The sequence below is a fragment of the Cucurbita maxima genome, unplaced genomic scaffold (assembly GCF_002738345.1).
Source record: "Cucurbita maxima cultivar Rimu unplaced genomic scaffold, Cmax_1.0 Cma_Scf00001, whole genome shotgun sequence".
NCBI classification, from domain to species: Eukaryota; Viridiplantae; Streptophyta; class Magnoliopsida; order Cucurbitales; family Cucurbitaceae; genus Cucurbita; species Cucurbita maxima.
This window is the reverse complement of record NW_019272017.1, coordinates 8,490,708-8,517,256: the sequence shown is the minus strand read 5'-3', so window position 1 is coordinate 8,517,256 and position 26,549 is coordinate 8,490,708. Positions and strand designations below refer to the sequence as shown.

The window sequence follows — 26,549 nt, the reverse complement described above, 5'->3', positions numbered from 1 at the left end:
TTGTTAAATTGTTCTATACTCCCCGTTGGAATTTGGTTCCCCACAGATAGCAAAGTGAAATTTAATCTGGTACTTAAATTTGCCACTTCAGCTCTAACCATTACAAAGGCCGCTCTCAAATCCTCAAACATGTTTGAGATCATTTGTCAATAAGTAAGTTTTAGATTTTTTTAAAAAAGTTTAATATTATTTTTTAAAATAGTTTATTTTTTAATTAGGATATTATTGAAAATTTTAAAATATTTTTTTTTTAACAAAATAGTAATTTTTTTTTTCTTAATTTAGCCTAAAATTAATATTTAGTTATTAAGCATTTAAAAAAGCACGTGCGGCGCGCACTGCCAACACAAGTCTGTCTAATTTTCCTTTTCCCCTTTTAGAATTTTAAATAAAATTGAAGGAAAAGAAAATCGAAATCTGAGAATTCCAACGGGCTAAATTTGTAAGTGGGGACAACAAATTTCTAAGTGAATATTTCTTTGTGATTCAACTCCATTTTTTTTTGAGCCAGTCGGGGGCGTACAGTTCTTCTGCTTTTCCGCGTCGCCTCCCGTCAATCTGTTACGGATTCTCAATTTTATCTGTGTTTAAGGATCGTACACGCTGATAATCGTCAAGAACAAAAACCACAATTTCGCTTGCGTTTCATATTTTCTTCCTGCTTCGGATTTCCTCTTCCAATTTTCAGGTACACTCATTTTCCCCTTCTCGATGGTTTTCGTTGAACGGTCTATTTCCAGTTCATTGCTTTGGTGATTCATCTTTTTGTTGAACTTATATTCGTATTTACACTGCATTTCTGTGATTTTTCTCTCCTTTTGAACCCTCATTTTCCGTTCTTATGTTTTATCTGTATCGTTATCGGTTAATTGCTAGGAATATCGGTTGTCGCTTAGCTTTCGATCCCTAATTCTACGTTTGAATTGCATTCTGCATTCTTATTTCCAGTTGCTTTTTGTTAGTCTTTATATGGTAGAATGGTAGTGTTATTTTGTATTGTTACTGCGAATCTATTGTCCTCCCGGAGTCCTGTTTCTATCGAAATTGTTGGCATTACGGCCTTTTTCCTAAATATTCTCACTACTATTTTACAGGTACGAGTTATATTCATCAGATCCTTGTTTGAGAGCCGCTTACCGGATAGTTTATTAGAATTCAAGAATTTCTTTGTAGAGCCAGGATGTTTAGTTTCATGAAATCCCCCGCGAAAGTTACTAAGCAGAATTCTGTAGACGAATTATCAGGCGGATCTGGCACTAATCCTTTTGATTCAGATTCTGGGCCTGAAGCCAAACAAACTCTTAATGCTGCAAGAAGAACTTCTTCTGAGCCTGTGCTCGTTATACCTAACTCCATTTCCGCCAACGCTTTTGATGATGATGATGATGATGGATTTGTTGGAAAAAGAGGGACTGCAACTTCTGCAGCCTCTAAAGACAGGTACAAAAATGATTTTCGTGACTCAGGAGGACTCGAGAACCAAAGTGTGCAGGAATTGGAGAATTATGCTCTGTATAAAGCAGAGGAGACCACAAAATCTGTTAACAATTGCTTGAAGATTGCTGAGGACATAAGGGAAGATGCTACCAAGACCCTTGACATGTTGCATCAGCAGGGTGAGCAAATTGAGAGGACCCACAGGATGGCTGCTGATATGGATAAAGATTTAAGCAAGGTAAGCTCTTTTCGAGTTTTGATCAGACACCTTGCGGATGTATTTCTATCCTATGTTGTTATTCCTGAAATTATTAGTTGGCTCATGTTGATCTGATATAATTAAAAACAGAATCAGATTATTCAAAACTTTAAAGTTAGCAGTTATGAAATATTTGGCTTGCAAGTTACGATGCGATTAGGTTGTGGATGTCCTACTCTGTAAGTGATGGAAGATGTTCGAGAGCAAAGAACCTTTTTGTTTGCTAGGAATTTGTTAAGCAAGCCAGAAATGATTGAGGTTTTCACTTGCTTTTTCGTTTTTTATGTATGCATTTTTTATGATCCTTTGATTGCTCCTCCATGTGTTGTCAATGGTTTCTTATTCATTATTGTTAATGACAGGGTGAGAAACTTCTGAATAATCTGGGAGGCATGTTCTCAAAGCCATGGAAGCCAAAGAAGACCAAAGAAATTACAGGCCCTCTTATAACAGCAGGTTATATTTTCACTGGTTCTTGTAACTTACTGCCTCTTCCATTTTATCTGGCTATTAATTATGTCGGCTGTTCAGATCATTCCTCTGGGCGAACTGAAAACAACAAGGAGCAAAGGGAAAAACTCGGTGTATCTACGGGCAAAAAACAGTCGGCGACTAAAACACCACCCTCTGAACCAACAGGTGCAATACAAAAAGTTGAGGTGAGAGCGTCGGCCGTTATCATTTCACTATCTTAAAGAGTATAACATTATCATGGATTCAAATTTAACCAATATCTAAGAATGTTAACTCAGGCTCAGAAGGAAATGCAAGATGATGCACTCTCAGATTTAAGTAATATCTTGGGTGATCTGAAGAGTATGGCTGTGGACATGGGAAGCGAGCTTGACAGGTCATACATGTCTACCTCTTTTCTCAATCTAGATATTGTTGTATTATAACTCATCAATCTGTTGGCTTATTACATAGTTCTGAATGGTTACTACTCTCTGGAAAATGCAGGCAAAACAAAGCTCTTGATCATCTAAGCGACGATGTCGACGAGCTGAATTCTAGAGTGAAGGGTGCCAATCAGCGGGCTCGTCATTTGGTTGGGAAGTAAATCCTGCCTCTTCCTTCTGTTTGTTTCTAGCTGGAAGCATTTCGATCAAGCATTCTTTAATTGTTGGTATACTATTATTTTCTCATGTGGTTTTATAAGGTTGCAATAAGTACACAACTTTGATTCTATTCTTTCAATGAAAAAGCTTATCCCTTCATCTTGATGTAGATAGATACTAGGAGCTGAACATTAGCTGCTAACGTTTTCTTGACTAAGCTAATGGAAGATAAAGCCAGTTCAAAAGAGAAAAGGGAAGAAGTAAAAGAAACTCAATTGGGGCTTTTACATACATAGATTTCCACAGATTCTAGCAAAATTACATTAACTCCATAAACAGTAAACTAGAAATGAAAGTTCCATAGTGCCCCTCCCAATGAAGGAAACCTCATGAATCCTGCTCTGTTGACATTTTGTACCTTATGCCTCCAAAATTAATGAGACTCATGGGTTTCTTTTGAATCTCGCCTCCGAACCCCGACACCTATGACCAAATTCTTTTTTAAGTGTATAAAAAATCCAAATCTTAAAGTAAATACCTTGCCATTTCCATGCTTGTTTTTGCCAGTTTTCACATCAAAATGAACTCCAACGTTCGCCTCCTCTCAATGCTCGAACTTTTAAGCCACCAAAACTCGAACGCTTCGACGCAAAAACAAGAATGGAAATAGCAACAATAACCTGAAACAAGAAAGAAAAACAAGACAAGATGACATTGGACAAAACTTGTCAACTAATTAGCGTAGCCTTCTTCTGCCTTTGGTCATGCACGAAGATTAAATATTCTTCTTGATCCTTAACTGTAATAGGACTCAAGAAAAAAAAGGGACGTGCATGATATACTACTGGAATAATAGCAAGAAAACTGAGAAGGGAAAGGGATAAAATGGCTGTGTTCTGCTAAAAAAAAGATTCTTTTTGCTCGTTCTGTGCTTTCTTTTTCTCTTGTTCAGTTGTGAAGAGGGTTTGGCCCCGAGGGCACGAGTCTCTTCTCGACGCCATATCGGGGGTCAATCTCATTGTGTGTCAGCATCGGCGGGACATGAACAGGTAGGTGGTGTTGGTAAACTCTATAAAGGTGAATACACAAAGAACGTGAGTTTTCCTGGGTTAGAGCATCACAAGGATGAAGCTGCTGCAGTTCACGGTGAGGCAGTGGGTGGCTAGAGGTGGTCGGAGAAGCGTCTGGCACATGGGTGGAAGGTGGATAACCGGAGAGTCTGGTGGCAGATGAGTTGACAAAGACGAGTAGAAGCATCGATATCATCATGAAGAGCTGGGCATTGGTGACAGAAGACGATGTACAGGGGGGAGAGAGGGAGGCTTTCATTGTCGAGTTCTGATAGAGAGAGAGAAGGGCGGGGAAGAAAGGAGATAAAAGAGAGGAGATGGTGATAGGGAAAGGGAAGAAGCTTAAATGCAGAGCGAGAGACTCATGAGGGAGGATTTATTATTATGGCCTTCGGCTGAGGGGCCTCCTCCATTGGCCAAGGGTATAGTTGCCAATCACTTTCACTCTTCATTAGAGAGCTTTTGCTTTCATGCAACTAAACAATCATCGTTTGATCATTTCATCTACACTTCAACGGTTCAGATCGTCTTTATTTTTCCAATATTTCCATGCAAATATTCCCTCATTTTATTCACGAATGCAAATTTGGAACAATAGTTTTTTTTCTTGGCTCGACATCTCTTGAATTCTCAAATAATCGACACATGGGTCAGTTTCCAATGAATATGTTCGAGCAACTCAAAATGGCCGATGTGTCTCGAGATCTAAGACGGATCACGATGCATGGGTCATGTTGTTGGAAAATGAGATGACAATAAGATGCGATATTGTTGTGTCACAACGATTGAACATACATATACGGATAGGGTGTTCAATGGTCTGACGAAGCCACAAAGTTGGGCAAAAAATATGAATGGAACTTCAGTTTCCCTTAAGATTGGTTGTGAGCGTGTCAAGATTATGACGTGAACGGTTGAAAAAGTAGGATGGTGATAATTATTTTACGGTGATTTTACTAAAAACTCTAAACTTCAAAAAAATATTAAATATTTTTACCATTATGGTTATAACATTTAACATTTGTCATGACAATTTGGTGACTTGCATTTATTAAATAAATGAAGTCAATAACATAATTACAATATTTTCGACCGTTTTAACAATTTTTTAATTCATATGTGAAAAAATATTGAATGTTCTAATTTTATTAAGTTATTTATATAATCATTGGTAAATTAAATTTTATTAATTCGTGTTTAATATTTCATTTAATTTTTAATTATATATGTGATAGAACTATTTATTAGTAAAATTAAATATGAAACGATAAGTATTGTACGGTGCTATATTTGGGTTGAATTTATCTTTCATTTATGATTTATATCTTAAATAATGAATAATAATCAATAAGGTTGAAGTTAAGCCACCGACGAGTAGCGACTTTTCCGCGTGTGCTGAACGAGCCAAATCGAGAGGGAGTTCGTAGTGAAGAGAAAACTGGAGTTTTGTTTCTGCTTGAAGCGCGCAAATTCTGAAAATTGTTTCTTCGCTTAGATCTGTCGAATCGAAATCGATTTCTTTTCCGCATTTTTGAATTTCATTAACTTCTCGAAGTTAAGGAACTCACAGATCTGAAGGAATGGCGCGGCGATTGTCACTGCCCGCGTTTTGTGTATTCATTATTTGCTTCTCTCTGCTGAACGATCCTGTTTTCTGTAAAACCCTTAAACGAGATGGTATTTACAGCGTCGTCACTTTTGGCTTCTCTTGCTTCTGTCTAAATCTCGCTGTGATTTGCGTTTAATGGACTGAATAATTTGTATTTTGCAGTTAAAGCATTGAATGAGATAAAGGCTTCTCTTGGTTGGAGAGTGGTGTATTCTTGGGTTGGAGATGATCCGTGTGGCGATGGTGATCTGCCGCCTTGGTCTGGTGTCACTTGTTCTACTCAAGGAGATTATCGAGTGGTTACTAAATTGTATGATTAGATTTCATCTCAAGCCTTTTTTTTCTTCTCTTTTGTTCGTTTAGTTTATTGAATTGATAATAACTATTTGCAATTGGCCTTGTTGTTCTTGTTTGATTCTTATCTGTATGATGCGTTAAACTGGGGTTACTTATCTGCTACTGTAGGGAAGTTTATGCGGTTTCCATCGTCGGTCCTTTTCCCACTGCTGTAACCAATCTCTTGGATCTTACTAGGCTGTAAGTGTTTCTTTCATTTAATGTATTAAAAAATTTTGTTTATCCAATACCAAATCATTGAATGAAGCAATTGTAACAGAAGGGAAAAACATGGATTTTCTCCGTTCAGATTTTTCTATTATCTCTGCCTGTTTATCGTGTCATAACTTTTGATTGACTCCATAATGATGGATTTTACTTTCTTTTATCTCAAAACTCTTGTTCCTTATGTTAGACAGAAAGTAGTTTTAATCACTTCAATCAATGAAGGTTTAAATGTTTTCTTATTGCAGGGATTTTCATAACAACAAGCTGACTGGTCCAATTCCTCCTCAAATTGGACGGTTGAAGCGTCTTCAGATACTGTAAGTTCCTTGTCCTACTCTTTCAGAGATGTGATGTTCATTCGGACCCTGATTTATTTATGCATTCGGCTTATTGACTTGACTTGGAACTATACTGGCTCATCTAGTTTAACAAGGAAAGAGAATTTGAGTGCCACCCACACTTTTGGGTGTTAATTTACATATTCTGATCTAGGATTCCTTTCATGTTTGCTAAAAATTTATAGCTTTTGGTTTCCTTTTTGACTCCCATTTGTTACTGATTTTTTTTGTTCCCCACTTAGTAACTTGAGATGGAATAAGCTGCAAGATGTTATACCTCCTGAAATTGGTGAACTCAAGAGCTTAACTCATTTGTAAGTAATGCTTGTTCTTGCCATTGATCTATCCTTTTCTTTTGGTTTAGTGGTTATTATTTTTCGTTCTTTTGGCTCTTTGCTAATTTATGTGTGGCTAAATTGGTTGCTGAAAAAATTTCTGTAGATATTTGAGCTTCAATAATTTCAAGGGAGAAATTCCAAGGGAGCTTGCTAGTCTTCCAGAGCTTCGCTATCTACACCTACAAGAAAACCGTTTCATTGGACGAATTCCTCCTGAATTGGGCACCCTGCAACATCTTCGCCACTTGTAAATTTCACTTACTTTACTGTTGACAGATCTCATATTTCAATTCTATTACCGTTCATCAGTCTAACTCTGATTCTGCTATTGGTAGGGATGTTGGTAAGAATCACTTGGTTGGTACCATTAGGGAACTCATACGTATTGATGGCTGCTTCCCATCTCTTCGCAACTTGTACGTAGTCTATGCAAATTTTTGAATTGCACCCTAGTTTTATTTTCCTTCTTTCCCATTGGAAATTATTGAAATTTTGACTAACTAAATATAATGGTATGTAGGTATCTTAATGATAATTATTTTACTGGAGGAGTTCCAGCTCAACTTGCAAACTTGACAAACTTGGAAATCTTGTAAGTTTCTCTTTTATTCTTTGGGATTTTGAAGACTGATAATGTTCATGTTATAGGATCATATTCTTTGTTCTCTCCATTTTTTTTTTTTTTTTGTAATGAAGTTGATGGAAGTGATTTTTTTTTTTTCCTTTTCGGGTCAGGTATCTATCACACAACAAGATGTCCGGAATAATTCCCGCTGAATTAGCACGCATTCCAAGACTGACTTATTTGTAAGTACTTAAATCCCTGACTCCCATTGCTTCCCTCCAAAATAGAAAAAGAAACAGATCTTCAAAGTTGCTACTGCTTTTCTTCCTGCCTAAACTATAAGAACGTCTTTTCATGCTCTCAATATGAAAATATTTGTTGCTCGACATTCCTTAGCTAAAGCACAATTCACCTGATATCATATTTTTGAAGTCTGTCTTAGTAATTCGGTTCCATGTCTTATCATATTTCACGCTGCCTTTGTTGAGGATTGTTGGGAGGGAGTCCCACATTGGCTAATTTAGGGAATGATCATGAGTTTACAAGTGAGGAATACATTTCCATTGGTATGAGGCCTTTTGGAGAAGCCCAATGAGAGCTTAGGCTCAAAGTGGACAATATCATACCATTGTAGAGATTCGTGATTCCTAACCGTCTTGGTCTTGCCTTCCTACAATTTATATGAATGCCGATGGGCAAACTTTTCATTATCCTGACAACTCCATTGCTTGATAAGATATTATTCCTAGTAAAGGAAATTTTGTTGATTCACAGGTTCTTGGACTACAATCAATTTAGTGGAAGAATTTCAGATGGCTTCTACAAACATCCATTGTTAAAAGAGATGTGAGTTATTTCTTCTCTCTTTCTTGTAATTTTTGCTGCCATTTTCATTTGGATTTCTAAATATGGTTGACAGGTTCATCGAGGGTAATGCTTTTCGCCAAGGTGTTAAGCCAATAGGCTTTCACAAAGTTCTTGAAGTTTCAGACGCAGATTTCCTTGTTTAAACCACGCTTGTCCTTCTTTATTCAAGTTGAAGCTTCATTTTTATGTTTAACCCAAAGGGTTATTCCTATTCTTGGAATTATGAAGAACAAAAGAATGTGAGACCGTAGCTTCATAGTTTTCATATCTTTGAGATGAAATGACAATTTTGTTAGGTGTTAAATTATTGTTTTAATCCCAAAATTATGAATATATGAATATATGAACAAGCCTCTGGCATTGCATTAAAAAAGAAAACGTCCAAGGGATTAATATTGTTCATTCTTTGCCCATAGAACAACAACAACGAAGCAGACTTACAAGATACATTTTCTAGTAAAATAATCTTTCATTAAATGTAGGTTAATTGTAACACCATTTGATTTTAAATTTTTAGTACTTAATTAATTGCAACATTATATTTTATTTTCTAAAATTATTAGTACATTCAAAATGGCGGGTGTAGACATGATTTTTGGTGAGCGGACATTTCGATAATCTATTTTGCTTAATAAAAAATATCTTAGATAATCTATTTTGCTTAATAAAAAATATCTTAGATAATCTATTTTGCTTAATAAAAAATAACTCTGGAAAAAATCAAGTATATCCCTGTAACTAATTTATAGGTAAATTGAAATTATTATTTTCTTTATAAAAAAAGCTATCAATTCTAAATATTAATTCTAACAAATTTGACGATCTAAAAATAGCAAATTTTTTGAAATCACATGAATTCAAAATTGTGATGTGATGTAATAGTCTGTTACAATCGTATCTTTTTCTTCTCTATAAATAGAGCTCACTAATTAGCTCATCCCACTGACAAAAGCTTCTACACAACAATGGCGTCCAAAGCTTTCCTCTTCGCTCTCATTTGCTTCATTTCCTTCTCCTCTTCTATCTTAGCAGAATTTGTTAAAGTTTCGGTGAAAGGAGTGACCACCATTGCTGAAACCGACAATGATTTCATCTGTGCTACTCTGGATTGGTGGCCTTCTGATAAATGTGATTACGGCCAATGCCCCTGGGGAAAAGCTGGCCTTCTCAATTTGGTATACTTTTCTTCTCCATCATCTCATTGTTCTTCATGTCTTCTAACTGATCATGGAAGCTGCTCTGTTTTCCTCCACAGGATCTGCAGAACATTATCTTGTCTAAAGCAATCAAGGGTTAGTAGTTTTCTGTTCCTGATTTTCATGTTTGGTTCTTTGATAACATTCGTGGGATTCGCTTATTTTTGTCTAATTTTTCAGAGTTCAATCCTCTGAGAATCCGAGTTGGAGGGTCACTTCAAGATCAAATCATTTACAGAGTTGGGAACTCAGTCAAAAAGTGCCCTCAGATGAAGAAACAAGACGATGGATTGTTCGGATTCAGCAAAGGTTGTTTCCCCATGGAAAGATGGGACGAACTTAGCGACATGTTCAACAAAACCTCGTAAGTAATCAACCAAAAAAACATCATTAAAAAACAGAGTAAAAACAGAGTAAAAATCGATGCTTTTTTTGTTGCAGGGCTCGGATTACGTTTGGTTTGAACGCTCTAATCGGTAAAAAGCCATCCAACGATGGAAAAGGCACATGGGTTGGTGATTGGGATCCACGTAATGCTCGAGATTTCATTCGATACACTGCCTCTAAAGGCTACCAAATCGATTCTTATGAACTGGGTAATGCCCAAAATCTTGCCTTTTTTCCAATTTTGAAGAGAAAATCCTTCTATTTTTACAGAGTTTTGGGTTTGAAATGAACAGGAAATGAGCTTTCTGGTAGTGGGGTTTCTGCAAGGCTCGAGGCTGATCAATACGCCAAGGATCTTACTCTCATGAGACAGGTAGTGGAAGAAGTTTATCCTGATGCCAACAACAGACCCAAAATCCTGGGCCCTGCTGGGTTCTTTGACAGAGAATGGTTCAAGACCTTCCTTCAAAACACTGAACCGAACGCTGTTGATGGAGTCACCCACCATATTTACAATCTTGGTCCAGGTATATGGCACTCCATTAATGGCGGATTTGATGTTCTTAACCATGATCTGAAAAGTTCGTGCATGATATTTTGTATGCAGGGGTTGATCCTGAGCTTATCTATAAGGTTCGAGACCCTTATGTTTTGGATCAAATTGCTCAAACTTTCAAGGAAGCTGCGGACGTTTCAGCCAGCTTTGGGCCGTGGTCTAAGCCTTGGATTGGTGAATCTGGTGGCGCTTACAACAGTGGTGGCAGAACTGTTTCTCATACCTTTGCTGATGGCTTTTGGTTGGTGAATCTGGTTTAATTGGGGATTAATGAACGAATTATCCACTAATTAGTTTATTGTTTGATTGATTAAGGTACTTGGATCAATTGGGGATGACGGCCACATTCAATCATCATGTTTATTGTAGGCAAGCTTTGATCGGTGGAAACTATGGTCTGCTTAATACCACTTCGTTCATCCCTAACCCAGATTATTACAGGTAAATTTTGATTGACATATGCCCTTAATTAAGGGTTTAATCATGGGTTACCCATACATCTCTATCGGTATAAAGTCTTTTAAAAACGAGTATAACCATGCCACTTAACTCATATCAATGGAACCCTCAAGTGTGAACTTTAGTCAAAAGGAACAAAATGTGTACTTTGAGCTCTAGAGAAGGAATTGAGCCTCTAAGTCTAGGGAGAGAGGTTTTATGATGTACTACTTCGTTCAAGGGGAGAATTGTATTGGAAGAGAGTCCTACCTCGATTAGTTTTAAGGGGTTGATCACATTTCCATTGATACGAACCATTTAACCATAATTAGTAATATTATACCACTGGATGGCATATTAACATTTTGGTTGGCTGGAAACAGCGCACTTCTATGGCACAGACTAATGGGAACGAAGGTCCTGTCGGCGTCCCACGACAGCTCTCCATATCTTCGTGTCTATTCTCACTGCACCAAGAACAATGTAATTTCTAACTTTTTATATTTAAAAAATATTTTTTTTTAAAAAAAAAACATTATTATTATTATTATGTTTACAGAACGGCGTAACAGTGCTTCTAATTAACATGTCGAACTCGACGAGCTATGATGTGAAGATTGTGAGCGAAAGAAGGCTTTATCCCAACGCCATGGGCGGGCGATTACAGGCAAGAGAAGAGTACCATTTGAGTCCCAAAGACGGCGATATTCAAAGCGACGTGATGCTCCTGAACGGAGCTCCTCTGCAGCTGACACCCAAGTTGGACATTCCCGGCATGTCGCCCAAGCTCGTGGATCCCACTTCTGCGGTGTCAGTTGCCCCTAATTCCTACGTCTTTGTCACCATTAAAGACTTCAAAGCAGCTGCTTGCGCCTGAGTTTCTTGCTTTTTAGATAGGTTTTAGAATTAGCGTTTCAGAATAGGAGATTTTAGCTGTTCATTTCTTTGTGGGTTTTCTTGTTGCGTAGTTAATGGTAGATTGGTTTCTAATACGCTTCTTCTTCTTCTTCTTCTTCTTCCGTTCTTGGTTGCTTTTCCAGAGCTATTAAATGCTAAATCCAAACGAAAAGAAACTGAATCAGGGGTTCTTTCAGATCACTTTAGGAATTTTTTGAAGAAATTTTCAAAGATCCGAACCCATTAATTGGATGTAAAGCATAATTTAAAACGTCCTCTACTACGCCGACTATAATTTCCGGTTTCCTCGGACACAAGAAATCAATTTTCAGGGCTAATTTGCTCAAACAGATTGGGTATTTATTGAATCCTTTTAGGTTCAAGAATATAATAACTAGCCTGTTTCTCTCTCTCTAACTAGTGGTTTCAGGTTGGAGTATCCCGGACTCGGACACGACAGACGGACATACTTGCCTCCTCAATCTTTCATAGGTAAAATTTGTAACTAACCCGTAGATATGGTCTATTAATGAATTTTTTTTTTTGTTTCTTTTAAAAAGCACGGACAGATATCTATGCTTTTATTTATCGAAACTTTTTTACTGTTCTTTCTTACGACTGTTCTATTGATGACGTGGAATCTCACGAGAACGAACTTCCTTACGTGGGATCTCACGACTCTTTTCAACTGATGACGTGGGATCTCACGACTCTTTTTAACTGATGACGTGGGATCTCACGAGAACAAACTTTCTTACGTGGGATCTCACGAGAACGAACTTCCTTACGTGGGATCTCACGACTCTTTTCAACTGATGACGTGGGATCTCACGAGAATGAACTTTCTTACGTGGGATCTCACGAGAACGAACTTTCTTACGTAGAGGGATCTCACGAGAACGAACTTTCTTACGTGGAGGGATCTCTCGAAAATGAACTTTCTTACGTGGAGGGATCTCTCGAAAATGAACTTTCTTACGTGGAGGGATCTCTCGAAAATGAATTTTCTAAAATAAAGGACTAACATTATTAGAGTTTAAAAGTTAGAAATTTAGACAAGAAAACGGCGTGGTTCTGAAAATGTTTATGGTTTGTGCAGGACTGGTTGGGAAGGCAATTCTCGCGGCAAATGAGTCGAGGGAATGAATTCCCCGACGACGGAATAGAGGGTGTAACCGCCGTCGCAGCCGCCGCCTTTGCCATTCTTTCTGTTGAAGAATCAAGACCCACAAAGAATGTCGATAATCCTGAAACGTCGTCGTTCCAGAAGACAAAGAACGTCAAGGAGGACAATCGTACACACCCTCCACGTCCGGCGCCGGAACATGATAAGATTCCCCAGCCGTTCTCAGGTTTCTTAAATTTTCAATATAATTTTAACCCACATGGTTTACAATTCTGACATAAAAATATGGTTTTTAGCAAAATTTGGATTTGAATGTAATGATTGAGATATATGGTGGCAGTAAACTCCGAGCAACAAAAACAGAGACCAATAGAAAAGACAACCGATCCTCCTCCAGCCGCCGTCAACCACATCTCCGGCGGCGGAAGAACAAAACCAGAGACAGAAGTAGAAGTCCCTGGAAAGCCACAAACCTGGCCTTCTGAAACGAAAGCAGATCTGTGGGAAAAGGCAGAGATGGGTAAAATCCAAGAAAGGTACTCTGTTCTTCTCCATTGCCAATCATATCTTAACGAACAATACCCATTACTAAAACTGGAGAAAATTTCAGATACCAGAAGGTGGACGAAAGAATTTGTTACTGGGAAAGCAAGAAGAAGGACAAAGCCATGCGCAAATTTGAAGCATCGCAGGTTCATGAACAGTTTATCTGTGTTTAATGTTTGTTAGAACAATTGAGACAGAGGCGATATTGATGAACAGTGATTGACTCTGTTTTAAACATTTGAAGGCTGAGGGAATGAAGAAGAGTAAGAGGATAAAGGGAAGAAGAAAGCTGGAGGAAGACATGGAGTTCATAAAGAAAATAGGAGGAGAAGCAAGAACCAAAGCAGAGCGGCAGAAGAAGAAGGAGATTCTGAAGGCTAAGCAGAGAGCAGATATTATCAGGCAGACAGGGAAGCTTCCCCTTGCTTGCAGCTGCTGCTGATGATGAACACTCATAGCTTTGTTGATCTTCTCTTATTTTGTACACATAACAGAATGAACAAAGATATTCTTATAATCCAAGTTTCTGTCAGATGGGTTCTCTGTTTTAATCTGTTTTTAGGAAAATTGTTGAAGCTGATCTCAAAATTAAAGATTATGTTTTTTTTAAGTGTTGTGTGTGTGTGTGTGTGTGTGTGTGTGTGTGTGTGTGTGTGTGTGTGTGTGTGGTAGGTAGGAGAAGCGGCTCTCTATAGCGCTGGGCCGCAGCGCCCCTGTAGCCTTCCTACTCTTGATGCCGTCCATTAATCACTCCCATTCAAGATTCACGCTCCTTTACTCCTTACTATATAACCCTTTCTACTACTACCCTTCATTCAACTTCCAGAAATGTCAACTTCCGATCAGCCCTCCGGCGACCTCACCCATGTTGCTCTGTTCCCAAGTGCTGGCATGGGCCATCTTGTTCCCTTTCTCAGACTGGCTGCCGCTCTCCTCCGTCATCACTGCAAGCTTACCCTCATCACTTCTCATCCTGCCGTCTCTTCTGCTGAGTCGCAACTCATTTCCCGATTCCTCTCTGCTTTCCCCCAAATCACTGAGCTCAAGTTCCATATCGTACCTCTTGACCCTCTTGTCGCGAACTCCGATGACCCTTTTTTTCTTCAATTTGAAGCCATTCGTCGATCGGTTCATCTTATCACTTCTCCCCTTTCTGCCCTCTGTCCGCCTCTGTCCGCCCTTGTCTGTGATGTGAGCTTGATTTCCTCTGCTCTTGTGCTTTCTGCGACCCTTAAGATACCCAATTACGTGCTCTTCACCTCCTCTGCTATAATGTTTTCTCTCTTTGCCTATTACCCGTTTGTTAAAATGTCTGACCCATCTGGCGATTTGATTCACATTCCTGCGATTGGGTCAATTCCCAAAACATCGCTCCCTCCTCCCCTGCTCGTCGATAATAGCATCTTCAAGAAAATTTTTACGCAAGATGGTCGGAGGATCAAAGAACTGAATGGGGTTTTGATCAATGCGATGGACGCAATGGAAGGAGATACCCTGAATGCACTCAACAGTGGGAAGGTAGTGGATGGATTGCCGCCAGTGGTACCCATAGGACCATTGCTGCCATGTGAGTTTGAGAATCCAGAGGGGAAGTCTCCCATAAAATGGCTGGAGAAGTTACCTCCCAGATCGGTGGTTTTCGCGAGCTTCGGCAGCCGGACCGCCGCTTCGAGAGAGCAAATCAAAGAGATCGGAATTGGGTTGGCTTCAAGTGGGTACAAATTCCTGTGGATAGTGAAAGATAAGGTAGTGGACAAGGAAGACAGAGAGGGGGTAGAGGGGGTAGTGGGGGAAGAACTGATGGAGAAATTGAAGGAGAAGGGGATGGTATTGAAGGAATGGGTAAATCAGGAGGAAATTTTGGGGCACAGAGCGGTGGGTGGGTTTGTGAGCCATTGTGGGTGGAACTCGGTGATAGAAGCGGCGTTGAAGGGGGTGCCAGTTTTGGCGTGGCCTCAAAACGGGGACCAGATGATCAATGCAGGATTGGTTGCAGAGAAAGGGGTTGGAATGTGGGTTGAAAAATGGGGTTGGGGCCATAAATGTGTGGTGAAGGGCGAGGAACTTGGTGGGAGGATTAAAGAGCTGATGGAGAGTGATGGTTTGAGAGCACGAGCTGCAGAGGTTAAAGAGGAGGCAGCGAAGGCTGTGGCTGTCGGAGGAAGCTGTGACAGAGCATTTGAATGGCTGATTGGAAGGTGGAGCAAGGGCATCTGAAGAAGGGCTGTTCAAAGGTTGTTTAGGATTAAGATATAGAATAAGATATCAATATCTTATTTGTGAAGTTGAATGAACGATAAATTATGAATAATATAAGACGGGGTTATTACAAGGCCCATTATGTGATGGATCTAAATCCAAATTGGTCCGAAACTCTGATTAGATAGGGAAATCGGATCGAAGTTTTCTTTATTAGGGTGTGAAACCTCTTTCTAGAGCGCGTGTTTTAAAACTTTTAAGGAAAGTCAAAGTGTTAATAGTGGGTTATTACCCAATGGTTTAAAGGAGAAAAACAAAAGATGACAGATGCATTTGTAGCGTCGTATGCTACTCGTTGTCGGCACATATAGAGGGCAAGCGATGGAGGACCTTAGTCTCATCCCTCATCGAGTCCACACGAGGATAGAGCAGGGGTGAGAGTTAATTTAAGGGAGCTTACCGGTTGAGGAAGCAAGAAGGAGCTCGGGTTGTCGAAGGGAGAAGTCGTCGAAGATTTGAGACCAAAACCCACTCTCGCTAGAGGAACTCACGCTCTATAGTCACAGGCGTTTGACGATCGGTTTTGAACTGAAACAAACCAAAACGGGAAATCGGATGCCGAAAGAACATCAAGGTATGCTCATGGATTTTCGAGAGCTTTTACAGCCATATTCACCCCTACATTCGTGGTTTAACCTTATAAATTCACGAGAGGACAATCTATATCTTTATCGCATAAAGCAACCAGAATTACGACCGGTTGAACGAGAAATGAATATGAGAAGATTTGAGTTACAAATGGTATCAGAGTCAGACACAGGGGTATGCTAGCGAAAAAAGTTTAAAACACTAAAATAAGCGAAAATTCAATAAATCTCAAAGATGTGGAAAATGTGATAATTTAAGCATTATAAAAGAAAATTATAAAAAAAAACATATTAAAAGAATAAATGGAAAAGGAGAGAACACGTGACATAAGCGGTGTGGACAGCGAGTGAGTGAGAGAATGAGAAATGGAAGATATGATTGGACGACAACTTTGAAACAGAAAAGAGATTATGGGACCCACTCATTATTAATAATAAGGAAACTGTCTGTGTACCGACCGAATCGACTTGGACACCGACATGCTTCCCCATCCCCATCCCCATCCCCATCCCCATCCCCGCGCGTGTGCCTCACTTTCCCATTTTTCCAACTATAAAACTGTAACCAACTTGCAATTGAAGTATCAGAAAAGAATAATAATAGTTCATATGGAGATCATAACAGAATGAATAATAGCTCACAGGTTTAGGGAACGAACTCTGGTGGGGACAAATCATGCAACATTATTTATGAATAATAATAATACAGAATTGGCAGAGACGCGCACACAACCCAAATCTTCTGCTGCTATCAAATGTACAAAAAAGAGAAACAGGAGGAGGGCTGTGTGCTCCATGGACCTTAAATCTCAACCTATAGAGCCATACAAATATAACTTCCCAGCTTGCTTCCTCAGTTAATAAATCAAAGCCTCCTACCATTCATTAATTTAAAGGGACAGGCGGAGCGTTCCAGCCGGGCATCTCTGTCGACGGGGCCGTCTAGTTGTCTTGCCCCAACCACTCAGGCTTCCATCCTCCAGAACCATTTCAATGCTACTTAGTTGCTGTATCAGCTGATTACATTCTGAATGCACAGCTGGTGGGGGACTGATTGCTGATCGTCGTCTTCCTCTACCGCAACCGTTTCTAGTAGAGTTCCTCCTCGTCACTCCCGAATGCCAGGAGTGGCCTGTTGCTCGCATTAGGCCACCAAACGTCTGAAGATCTTCTGTAACCTCATGCCTTGATAGAGAAGAAAGGCCTGGAAGGATATCCTTCTGGAAGTCCCTTCGCTGCCTACCTCTCCTCGTCTGGCCCTTTCGGGATCGATTTTGCAACAAATTGGTTCCAGATTCTTCAATTTCCATATTTTCTGGAACCAAGGGCTTCGGCATGTAGTCTTCTTCACCGACCTCCGCCAGCCTCAAAGTCATGTATTCGAAGTAATCAGTCCCTCTCAAAGAGGATTCACCATTATCCTTGCCTTCTTTGTCTCTAAATACAGTGTCAGACTTGGTGTGCTTATCATCTCCGTGTGTAGAAACTACCTCGGCAAACCAATTTAGGGGGTCGCTCGAAGAATCTTCCAACGCGTTGCTAACAGTATCATCCAAATGACAGGAATGACCACAAGAAGAGATGACAACTATTGCTTCTGCTGCTACAGCCATAAGATCATCCTGTATGTCCACAGCCTTATGCTGAGGAGATTGTGATCGCCGTTCGTGATGTTTTTCTACAGATTCTTCCTCTGCAATTATGTCGTCTTCAGTCTCGGGCAGTGCCGGGGCTTCTAAATCTATCTCTACCGTGACCTTTTCCTTGGCACTTGAAGAAACCAAGGGTAGAGGTCTCATAGAAGCTTCTTCATCACTGACACATGAGTTCAAATCAATATGAACTCTAACAGTAGAGATCTTTGTGTCCTTTCTATTCTCGACAGCCAGAGCTCCGGTAGTAGCGTTATCCGAATCAAAAACTGAAGGATCACAAGGCAAATTGATATCAAGTACTCTAGTTTTCCGTTTATCGTCCACTTCATTCTCAGATGGATTAGGAAGAGATGCCGATGGGGATGTAACAGAAAATGACTCATTCTTAGAAATGCATGGCCCTTCGAAAAAGGGAAACCCAAGAAGTTTTCTGTTACTCCGACATTCACCGTGTTCCGACGTTCTGGGCTCAATGTTACTACAACGTGAATTAGACTCAATGTTCGGACAACATTCAACTTTACTGCCATTTTCAGCTTCGTTTCTTTTGGAAAACTGGTTCTTTGGAGAGAGCCCAAAATTAAGCTCTGCAGTCATTGATAATCTGCTTGAATTGATCGTTTCATTCTTACTAGCAGGTACAGCCCTTGACCATGGTAATACATTATGATGGTCCTCATTGTTTGGTTCTGCCTCTCTGGTCCGGTAGTTGGGTTGTTGAACTGCCTCATTAGATAAACTGTTTGAGAGCATTACATTCAAGTTAATGTCTTTCGGAGAATTCGTGCCCACACAACCAGAGCCCTTGTAATAGTTTGCAGCATGGTCGTGCCTTACGGTAGAGGCGAGAACTCCTCCATTGGAGCCAGACGTAGACCCGAGATAGAGTCCATTCTGGTAAGGAGTATCACAACCAGACCCAGGGTTTGATCTAGAGTCACTACTCAAATGCCATCTATCTCCAAAACTTCTATTGTTCTGGGCTGATGAAGGAAAACTCTTGTGCACAGCAGCAGACAATTTGAAACACGGTTGTGTATGAACCGATGTCGACTTTTGGGAGCCGTTGCCATTTGGCTTTTCCCAAGATGAACCAGAGTGAGCCCAAGACTTACCCACGTCCAAAGAAGGAGCGATAGGATGTGTACGAGATGTCTGCGAAGCTAAAAGATAACCAGGATCCCCAGTATTAGACATTTCATAACTTCTTTTGGATAATTGCAAATCACTAACTGGCCTGTCCAACTCCTGTTGAACCTTGCTTCTATCATTGACATAGAAAACTGGAGGTTCATGAAACTTGTTTAGTGGAACTTGCATAGGATTAGAAGATACATGAAAATTTTCCATCTGACCACGAGTGACGGGTTTCTCGCTTTCCATACTACGTCCTGAAATAAAAGAGGCTAAGGGTATCAAAAAAAGTGACAACTTTTTTAAAGCAAACTACTGCTATGTTCACAAGAAAGACACTCAAAATCGAGATTTCTAGTTAACGTAGGTTACCAATCTGTTCATATACTCCAAGCAGTAAACATGACTGACTAAAGACAGTTCGGGGAACTGCGAAAGCCGAAAATCCTTGCATGAAAGTTTTAAGAATGCTAATGCAATATAAAGAAGAAATATTACCTGCTTCAAAGATGTTAGGGAATGCCGCTCTTCTATTTGTTGCATGTCCACCTTCATTACTGGAGCTCAGAAACTTTTCTTGCTTCCTAGATGATACAATGGGGCCTTGAGCCTCCCAATTGCTGGAGCCACGAGCACTAGGAAGATCAAAAAAATTGGACCCATTTGCCTCTTCAACCTGAATGGGCTCGTTTAAATCGGCCAAACCATATCTGTTCCATAAACACGAGTCAGATCTCAAAGCAGCACCTTTAACATCACTTTTTCCACTGGGATTTGCCGTCACACAACTCTGAATCTCAAATTTCTTGTTACCGTTTGAATGGAAACCCAACATGGGGGACACTTTTTCATCATGAAATACCTCCCCCTCTTCGCTATCAATGTACTCGTCTGCTGGAAGTTGAAGATCAAATGTTTTCCTCCTAACCTTTGAGGGTTTAGATTCTAGTACCTCACAGTCTTTTGAACTCGTTCCATTTTGGGATAGTAAGAGACCATCGTTTCTATTATTCTTTTTCAAAGAACTTAAAGATGATTTTACATCTTCAACACTAGGTGCATACGGTCCGCCACTAGAAGAAATGGCATGAGGAAAGCTTGGGAGATGCCATTTTCTTGCACCATCAGGAGTACTTTGAGATGCTAGAGGACTAGATGAGAATGATATGTCTACCGGCATCGGGTGTCTGTGTTCGGATCTTTTAATATCATTCATTAACTCTCTCTGTTTTACATATAACCGATGCAGCTCGCAAACCTGCTTAGTAACAAAAGATGAAAAGAAACTCAAAAAACAATAAGATCATAACAACGAAGGTTCAAAGAAACAGTTGGAATGAATGTTACTTGATTCTTGAATATGGCTTCGTGCTGAAGCATTGTCCTCTTCACAGCATCTCTATCACAACCTAGATATGCATCGGAGGTAGCACTTGACAAATTTCCATTATAATACGGGCTGCTCTGACATGATTTTTCACTGTAATATAAAGGCCAGCTACAACCATGAGAATCTTCATTTAGATCCCTCATTGAGTGATAACCTGGCAAATAACGTTCATACTGCACCTTTGTTCCCATTCCTGAGTCAATGAAGATTCGTTGAATCATTATATGTTCATAATGGATAATGATATGAGCACATCACTTTACATTGTATTGTGACAGAGAGAAGGAAAAAAAAAATATAACTCAAAGCTCAAGGTATAAGTCAAGCCAGACACAAGAAACGACATGAATCTTCAACTATGAAAGTGATGGTCATCAGCTTGAGTATCCGAATGGTCGGGAACAAATTAAGAAACGAGATAAAGTTTTAATCGAAGTATAATAGCAAAAAGAAGTGTTTTGGGGAAATTTTTCTAGGAAAGGGTGAAAAGTTGAAGTCCTGAGGGGTACCTTTAAAACAAGGATGAGGCTCTCATATTTTTGTTCCCCCTCACACTGTTGCTTCTTCTATTCGCCAATGTGCTGGCAATCCTTTAGTCCAGCTCATGCCTCTCCTCCCTGCGACTCACGGAGGATATTCTTTGTAAACAAACTCTCACCCATCCTCCTGTTTTCAACGTCAAGACTACCGTCTAGGCTCAACTTTGAAGACATAGCACACGCGACCCGCAAGAATAATGTGTACTAGTTTCAGATCTGAACAGTCCATGTCAACCAAGTGCCACAGGTTTCTTAGGTAGCTTAACTAACGCCAGAATGCACACTCGTGGTTTGGTATCATGTCGTAAGACCCAAAACATGCTTCGGATATAGAGATTAGATGACCCTCGAGGTGAGAATAATTTGCTGAAGGGAAGGTTATGCTCAATAAAGGGGAACAACTTGTAGATATTTCAGATCGAAAATTTTGAGTGTAACACGTATAAAAGGCTTTCAGGTTTCGTGTTAGACCAATTGATTCTTATAAAAGGTGTCTATTGCAAACTCTAAGAATGAAGAGAAAAAAATCATTTTACAATAATTATTTTTATTTCTACTTTTCCCAAAGATATAAGCGTCTAGCGGACTGTCTATAACAGCCCACACCCACCGTTAGCAGATATTATCCTCTTAAGGCTTTCCCTTTCGGGCTTCCCCCTCAAGATTTTTAAACCGCAGTCTACTAGAGAGAGGTTTCCACATCCTTATAAAAGATGTTTCATTCTCCTCCCCAACCAACATGGGATCTCACATTGTCACTGTGGTGAAGAAACAGAAATATCCTCAAAGGGCAAAAACCCAAAGAACAAAAATTTCAACTACAATGACCTTACTTAAGAAGTCAAGTTTGATGACTGCCACTGCAGAACTAACAACGCAGAGTCTCAAGTGCAGAATCAAACAGAACTGCTATTACTACTATATCCAAGCAATTTGCTTTGACCCCAGAGGTTAAATGAACGGTTCCAATGTCCCAGAACATTGGAATTTCCACTCTCACAAACCATATGGAATAGAGCTACCGGTATATGATATAATGTGCAATCTAAGTCCTGAAGACATTCCATTCATCAGTATTATAACCAGTAGGCATGCACAGTTGCCACTTTGAAGCATCACTATAATGGGAGCAGATAAGGAGTCTCCTATGCAATTGACTTGGGACCTCGATAAATTCAGAGGCAAGTAAGAGGCAGTGGTATAGTATGCTAAATCCGAGTTATCTCGATATATGCACAAATCGAACCAACGATATCGAGCATATAAACCACTTAACAGAAGGCTGCTCATAAGACAAGGACTTAAATGGCAACCATCTTTAACTCCAAGAAGCCACGGACAGATAAAAGGAATTACTCATGAAAACTTACGAAGTAATTCAACTGAGGCAGTTCAGATCAGTTGCTAAGAAAATGTACACAAGCAGCTAAAGCACTAATCATCTCAATCTCCATACAAGCTTACTCCAGAACAATTAAGCTACGCAACATCAAAATTAGTCCTCTATCTTGAATATTGAGCAGGAATGAATGGATCGTTTGAAGTCCTTGAAAATTAATACGCAAATCAGAGAACAAAAACGAAACCACTCAAAAAATTGAAGCCAGGGTGCAATCAAATCTTCCTAAACGAAACACCAAAGATAAAACTATGATCAAACATCAATATCGTCTCGAAATCTCAACAACACACAAATTCCCAAATGTACAAAACACAATCGAATCCAGGAATGTTAAATTGGGAAACAGATTAAGTAAAAAGGGTGATTAGAAAAAGAAAATGCAGAGCCAAATGGTTTAAAGGGTGAGAGTGATAGCAGGAAACAGTCATAGAAAGTGGGAGAGTAGCATACGAAATTAAGATAAATTAACAAAACTTATGAAAAAGGAATCATCGGAATCCAAAAGGAACCCAGAAGGAACCCAGAAGAAATCAAATAGAAATAGATTGGAAAAATTACCTTAAACCCACATCGTCCGATTCGAAAACTCAAGAACCCCTGATGGATTCAGCCATTTAGGAACACCTTGAGAAGGGGAAATTCTTGGAGACCCAATAAGAAGAAAAATAGAATTATAAATATATATATATATAGATGATGAAAGAAACAGCAGTGAGAGAGGGAGAGAGGGAGCGAGAGAGCTTAGATCGTCATCGAGGTGGAGAAAATAAAGGAGATTTTCGATCTGCTGGGCCACTCTCTCTCTCGCTCTCTCTCTCTCTCTCTCTGAATGCAATGAAGGGAGAGAATTTTGAGGGAGGGAGAGAGAAATAAGTTGTTAATTTTAATTTTATGGGGGAAAAAAGAAAAGAAAAGAAAAGAGAGAGAGATCCCAGATAAGAAATCTTCACACAGACGAACGACCTTCTAAGAACAGTGACATGAAATTTGTCAACATCCGGTCTCTATTTATTCTCTGCTTTTTTTCGTTCATAATTTTACTTTTCTGGTTTCTATAAAAATAATAATAATAATAATAATTATAAACAAAAAGAAATGGGCATTTCTAGATTCTCTCCACCTTCCTTGCTTTTGGTGCACTTATTAATTTATTATAATATCATACAATTTCAAACCATTCTTTATTCGCTAAAATACATTTAACAAATCTAACTATGTTTTTCCTTTTTATTATTATTATTTATTTATTTTTTTAATTTTCTCAAGAACAAACAACAAATCATCGCCTGAATTCTCTACCAACAAAGTATTCAATGATTAAGATTGGATTCATAGTCATTCTTGATCTTTTCATACAACAATGTAATTTATGCGAGATTTAGTATTAATTAGCATGAAACGAACCGGGAAAGTGTATAAATTATTATTCTATTCGATTTAGAAACTAATAATGGATGAGATGGAATTTGATTTTGGATCGTGCACAATGGACTAGGTCAGCTCAGGTGAGAATCTAAGCTAGCCCATCAATCATCGAGCATAGCTCGTCTAATGAGTTTAAGCATCCTATCATGAGGCTCAAGGTTATAATTTGGGACACCATGAAGGATACATGAATAATCTGGACGGTTTGATGAAAGTCTCACATCGGTTAATTTAGGGAATAATCATGAATTTATGATCAAATAATACTATCTTCATTGGTATATGAGGCATTTTATTGGGTAACTTCCTGAAATTTTTTTAACAAGCATTAGTCTTGTGGGGATAGTATTCGCTCTTAAAAAACAAGAAATAACGCAATTACATTGCATGAGATGCAGGGAAATATCATGCACACCGGTGTCAAATCCTAGACATGGAGCGTTACATCGTTTGTGTGCTACCACTTTATAGAACGACTAACGAGCTTTGATTTATCTCTATATAAAAAGCATACAACACGTGGACAAGTAAGTTTTGTCAATAGGTCGAAATTTTTTTAAATTATATTAAGAAGAGTTCACACTGTATACAGTTGTGTTATTTATTAGACAATACAGACCCATCGACTCTCTATCACTAGTTTTAAGTTCGCCACGTCACCTATAATTATATTGACGTGAAGACGATGTGTCAATTCGCTGTTGGTCCAAAATCACACAAACAGACAATATTGTAAGAAGGGGAAAAAAAGTAATATTAGAAAATGAAAGTGAAATTGTTCTCCAAATTTTATTTGATAATGTCTATATTCTAAGCAATGTTTTTATTGGCTAATATAACAGACATGGGTGGGGTCCAGTTGATACTAGGATGAGGATTATTGAGGTTTGAGTTTTGCTATTAAATGCCCTCGTGCCTATTTCGGAATTACCAAAATGCCACTATTGATTTTTCTCTATAAAGAAATTATGACTTATCCTCTGATTTGTTTTGAGCAGCTGGAAGTTTTTAAACAAAAATTGCGTTTAATTAATAAATTTTCTAATCCAAGATAAAATAACACGTCGTTCAGGTACGACTTTAACAGTAACACGTGGTACATTTCCATTGGCGCCCTGAATGTTTGATCCCCTGTTTCCGGTTTGCAGTTTATATATATATATTTTTTTTACTTCAAATTAAAAATCTTTCGTATTAAAACAAAAAGTAAATCAATGAGAAAAAGACATATTTTGGGGATTAATAAATAATAAAATATTTATTTTTTCCTCTCTACGCCAATTATTGGTTGCCATGTAATCATTTTAATTATTGTAGTTTTTCCTAACTAATAAAAATATCAACAAAATATTCCTTAAATTTTAAAAAATTTTAATAATATATTTAACTTTTTAAAAAAATTAAAATAATATATTATTGCACTCCATAGAAATTTTTAATATTTTATTTTGAAAGTAACATTTAATTCTAAAAAAAATATTTAAAAATATGCTTGAGTTTGAGTTTTCAAATATTTGATTTGTACTTTTTTTTCTTTTAATTTAAAAAATAAATTAAGAACATATTTATTATTAGTATCATGTTTTAAAAACATTAATAAACTTTTAAAATAAAATGTTTTTAAATATTAATAGTCTAAATATTGATATTAATAAAATTTTAAAACTTTTTTTATAAAAGTAAACTTTAAATGGGAACTTTTTAAATAATAAATGTTTTTTTAAAATTTATAAAAAAAAATTAAAAGAGAATTTTTGAAACAAAGTATTTTTATTTATTTTTCTTTTTTTTTTTTTATATATATAGAGGTATTTGAATTAATTTAACTTTAAAAAAATTTAAAAATTTTATTAAAAAAACTAATTTATAATTAAAATTAATTTTCCCTGGTCGTAACTAGCCCATAAAAACATATAACCTATTGAGCTATATTCAATAATTATATTTAAAAAAGGAGGAAAAAAGTTAATTGAATTATATTTAGTAGTGCATCTCAGTGTGGGCCCAAATTTGTTCATATGAAATGTGAAGTCCAAATCTACGGCCCCAAATCTCCTATCTCTCTCTCTCTCTCATTCTACAGTAATGAGGTGGCACGTGGAGCATCACACGTTAATCTGGGGATGTCCGAAAAAGTGGAAATATCAATTCATAATGCCGCCTCAAAATAATAACAATAATAAATAAAATAAAATAAGAATAGAAAAGTTTGGTATAATATAATTCATGCTCATCCGCATTCATATTCCCGTTATTATTCTGTAAACCACAAATGCGATGATAAACACTCTTAGAAAACTGTTGTACTAAATGTCTAATATACCCTTCACAATATTTAATTCCAATACTTCAAAACAACTTCATTTATTTTATCACATTCATCAAAATTAATATTTATGCTCGATTACCTTTTCGATACTTAGGTCCTTGCTCTTGGTCTGGTATCGACTCCTTTGAATTTAACAGGTTATATGCATGTTTAATTTTGAACATTCAGGGATACGTTAGAGCTCTTTCGTTCAATCAAATAGTCGATCCATCTTATAAATGAAATACATGCATTTTGAGAAAAATTGAGTTCTCTCTTTTAATCATAATATTTGGATTTTATTTATTTATTCTTTCCGGGGAAGCAATATTTCAATTTATAAATCTCAAATATATCAATAAAAGGGTAAAATGGTAATTTCAAAATTACTAAAAACTAAATGTAAATATAAACATTTTGAAATTATAAATTAAATAGAAATTAAACTCCTAATATTTCAGTAGTTAGTTTTTAGCATTATATAAAAAAATTAAAGATAAATCAAACCAGGCAGCTGGACTAACTTTATGAATATATATATATACACACACACATATATATATATATATATATATATATATATATATATATATATATAT

The 26,549-nt window shown here is 37.9% G+C and overlaps 6 protein-coding genes and 1 long non-coding RNA gene across 9 annotated transcripts; 5 read left to right on the top strand and 2 right to left on the bottom strand.

Annotated features, from left to right (window-relative positions):
- Positions 1–477: 477 nt before the first annotated feature.
- Positions 478–2,911, top strand: LOC111482502 (putative SNAP25 homologous protein SNAP30). The gene is made up of 6 exons (XM_023128316.1): positions 478–688; positions 1,095–1,675; positions 2,059–2,152; positions 2,228–2,355; positions 2,449–2,546; positions 2,657–2,911. The coding sequence occupies exons 2-6, from the start codon at positions 1,181–1,183 to the stop codon at positions 2,754–2,756; spliced, it is 915 nt and encodes a 304-aa protein (XP_022984084.1). The 5' UTR covers positions 478–688; positions 1,095–1,180; the 3' UTR covers positions 2,757–2,911.
- Positions 2,912–5,187: 2,276 nt separating this feature from the next.
- LOC111482491 (LRR receptor-like serine/threonine-protein kinase GSO1) lies at positions 5,188–8,343 on the top strand. The gene is made up of 11 exons (XM_023128305.1): positions 5,188–5,501; positions 5,596–5,743; positions 5,899–5,970; positions 6,243–6,314; positions 6,578–6,649; positions 6,777–6,920; positions 7,009–7,089; positions 7,194–7,265; positions 7,409–7,480; positions 8,013–8,084; positions 8,158–8,343. Exons 1-11 carry the CDS (start codon positions 5,405–5,407, stop codon positions 8,246–8,248), a joined length of 993 nt encoding a protein of 330 aa, XP_022984073.1. The 5' UTR covers positions 5,188–5,404; the 3' UTR covers positions 8,249–8,343.
- A 717-nt stretch (positions 8,344–9,060) lies between these two features.
- Positions 9,061–11,674, top strand: LOC111482540 (heparanase-like protein 1). Its single transcript, XM_023128380.1, has 9 exons — positions 9,061–9,280; positions 9,361–9,397; positions 9,482–9,665; positions 9,743–9,897; positions 9,982–10,215; positions 10,296–10,485; positions 10,560–10,685; positions 11,066–11,165; positions 11,242–11,674. The coding sequence occupies exons 1-9, from the start codon at positions 9,071–9,073 to the stop codon at positions 11,557–11,559; spliced, it is 1,554 nt and encodes a 517-aa protein (XP_022984148.1). The 5' UTR covers positions 9,061–9,070; the 3' UTR covers positions 11,560–11,674.
- LOC111482556 lies at positions 10,958–11,456 on the bottom strand. Its single transcript, XR_002718235.1, has 2 exons — positions 11,365–11,456; positions 10,958–11,149 (listed from the first exon to the last, which is right to left on the bottom strand). It is a non-coding gene; the product is annotated as an uncharacterized LOC111482556 (long non-coding RNA).
- Positions 11,675–11,916: 242 nt separating the features above from the next.
- Positions 11,917–13,861, top strand: LOC111482516 (uncharacterized protein At3g61260-like). The gene is made up of 6 exons (XM_023128353.1): positions 11,917–11,935; positions 12,010–12,071; positions 12,679–12,931; positions 13,046–13,241; positions 13,316–13,397; positions 13,496–13,861. Exons 3-6 carry the CDS (start codon positions 12,709–12,711, stop codon positions 13,691–13,693), a joined length of 699 nt encoding a protein of 232 aa, XP_022984121.1. The 5' UTR covers positions 11,917–11,935; positions 12,010–12,071; positions 12,679–12,708; the 3' UTR covers positions 13,694–13,861.
- An 87-nt stretch (positions 13,862–13,948) lies between these two features.
- Positions 13,949–15,597, top strand: LOC111482455 (UDP-glycosyltransferase 13-like). 2 transcript variants are annotated; one of them, XM_023128249.1, is made up of 2 exons: positions 13,949–15,506; positions 15,551–15,597. In XM_023128249.1, exon 1 carries the CDS (start codon positions 14,080–14,082, stop codon positions 15,466–15,468), a length of 1,389 nt encoding a protein of 462 aa, XP_022984017.1. In that variant the 5' UTR covers positions 13,949–14,079; the 3' UTR covers positions 15,469–15,506; positions 15,551–15,597. The 2 variants fall into 2 exon arrangements, with proteins under 2 accessions (XP_022984017.1, XP_022984010.1); XM_023128242.1 differs by having other exon boundaries at positions 13,949–15,517; positions 15,550–15,597.
- A 1,145-nt stretch (positions 15,598–16,742) lies between these two features.
- On the bottom strand, positions 16,743–23,129 carry LOC111482435. Of its 2 annotated transcripts, none has more exons than XM_023128211.1 (4): positions 22,776–23,129; positions 20,234–20,469; positions 19,385–20,144; positions 16,743–19,143 (listed from the first exon to the last, which is right to left on the bottom strand). In XM_023128211.1, the coding sequence occupies exons 2-4, from the start codon at positions 20,465–20,467 to the stop codon at positions 16,988–16,990; spliced, it is 3,150 nt and encodes a 1,049-aa protein (XP_022983979.1). In that variant the 5' UTR covers positions 20,468–20,469; positions 22,776–23,129; the 3' UTR covers positions 16,743–16,987. The 2 variants fall into 2 exon arrangements, with proteins under 2 accessions (XP_022983979.1, XP_022983989.1); XM_023128221.1 differs by lacking the exon at positions 22,776–23,129 and adding an exon at positions 20,786–21,407.
- Positions 23,130–26,549: the final 3,420 nt, after the last annotated feature.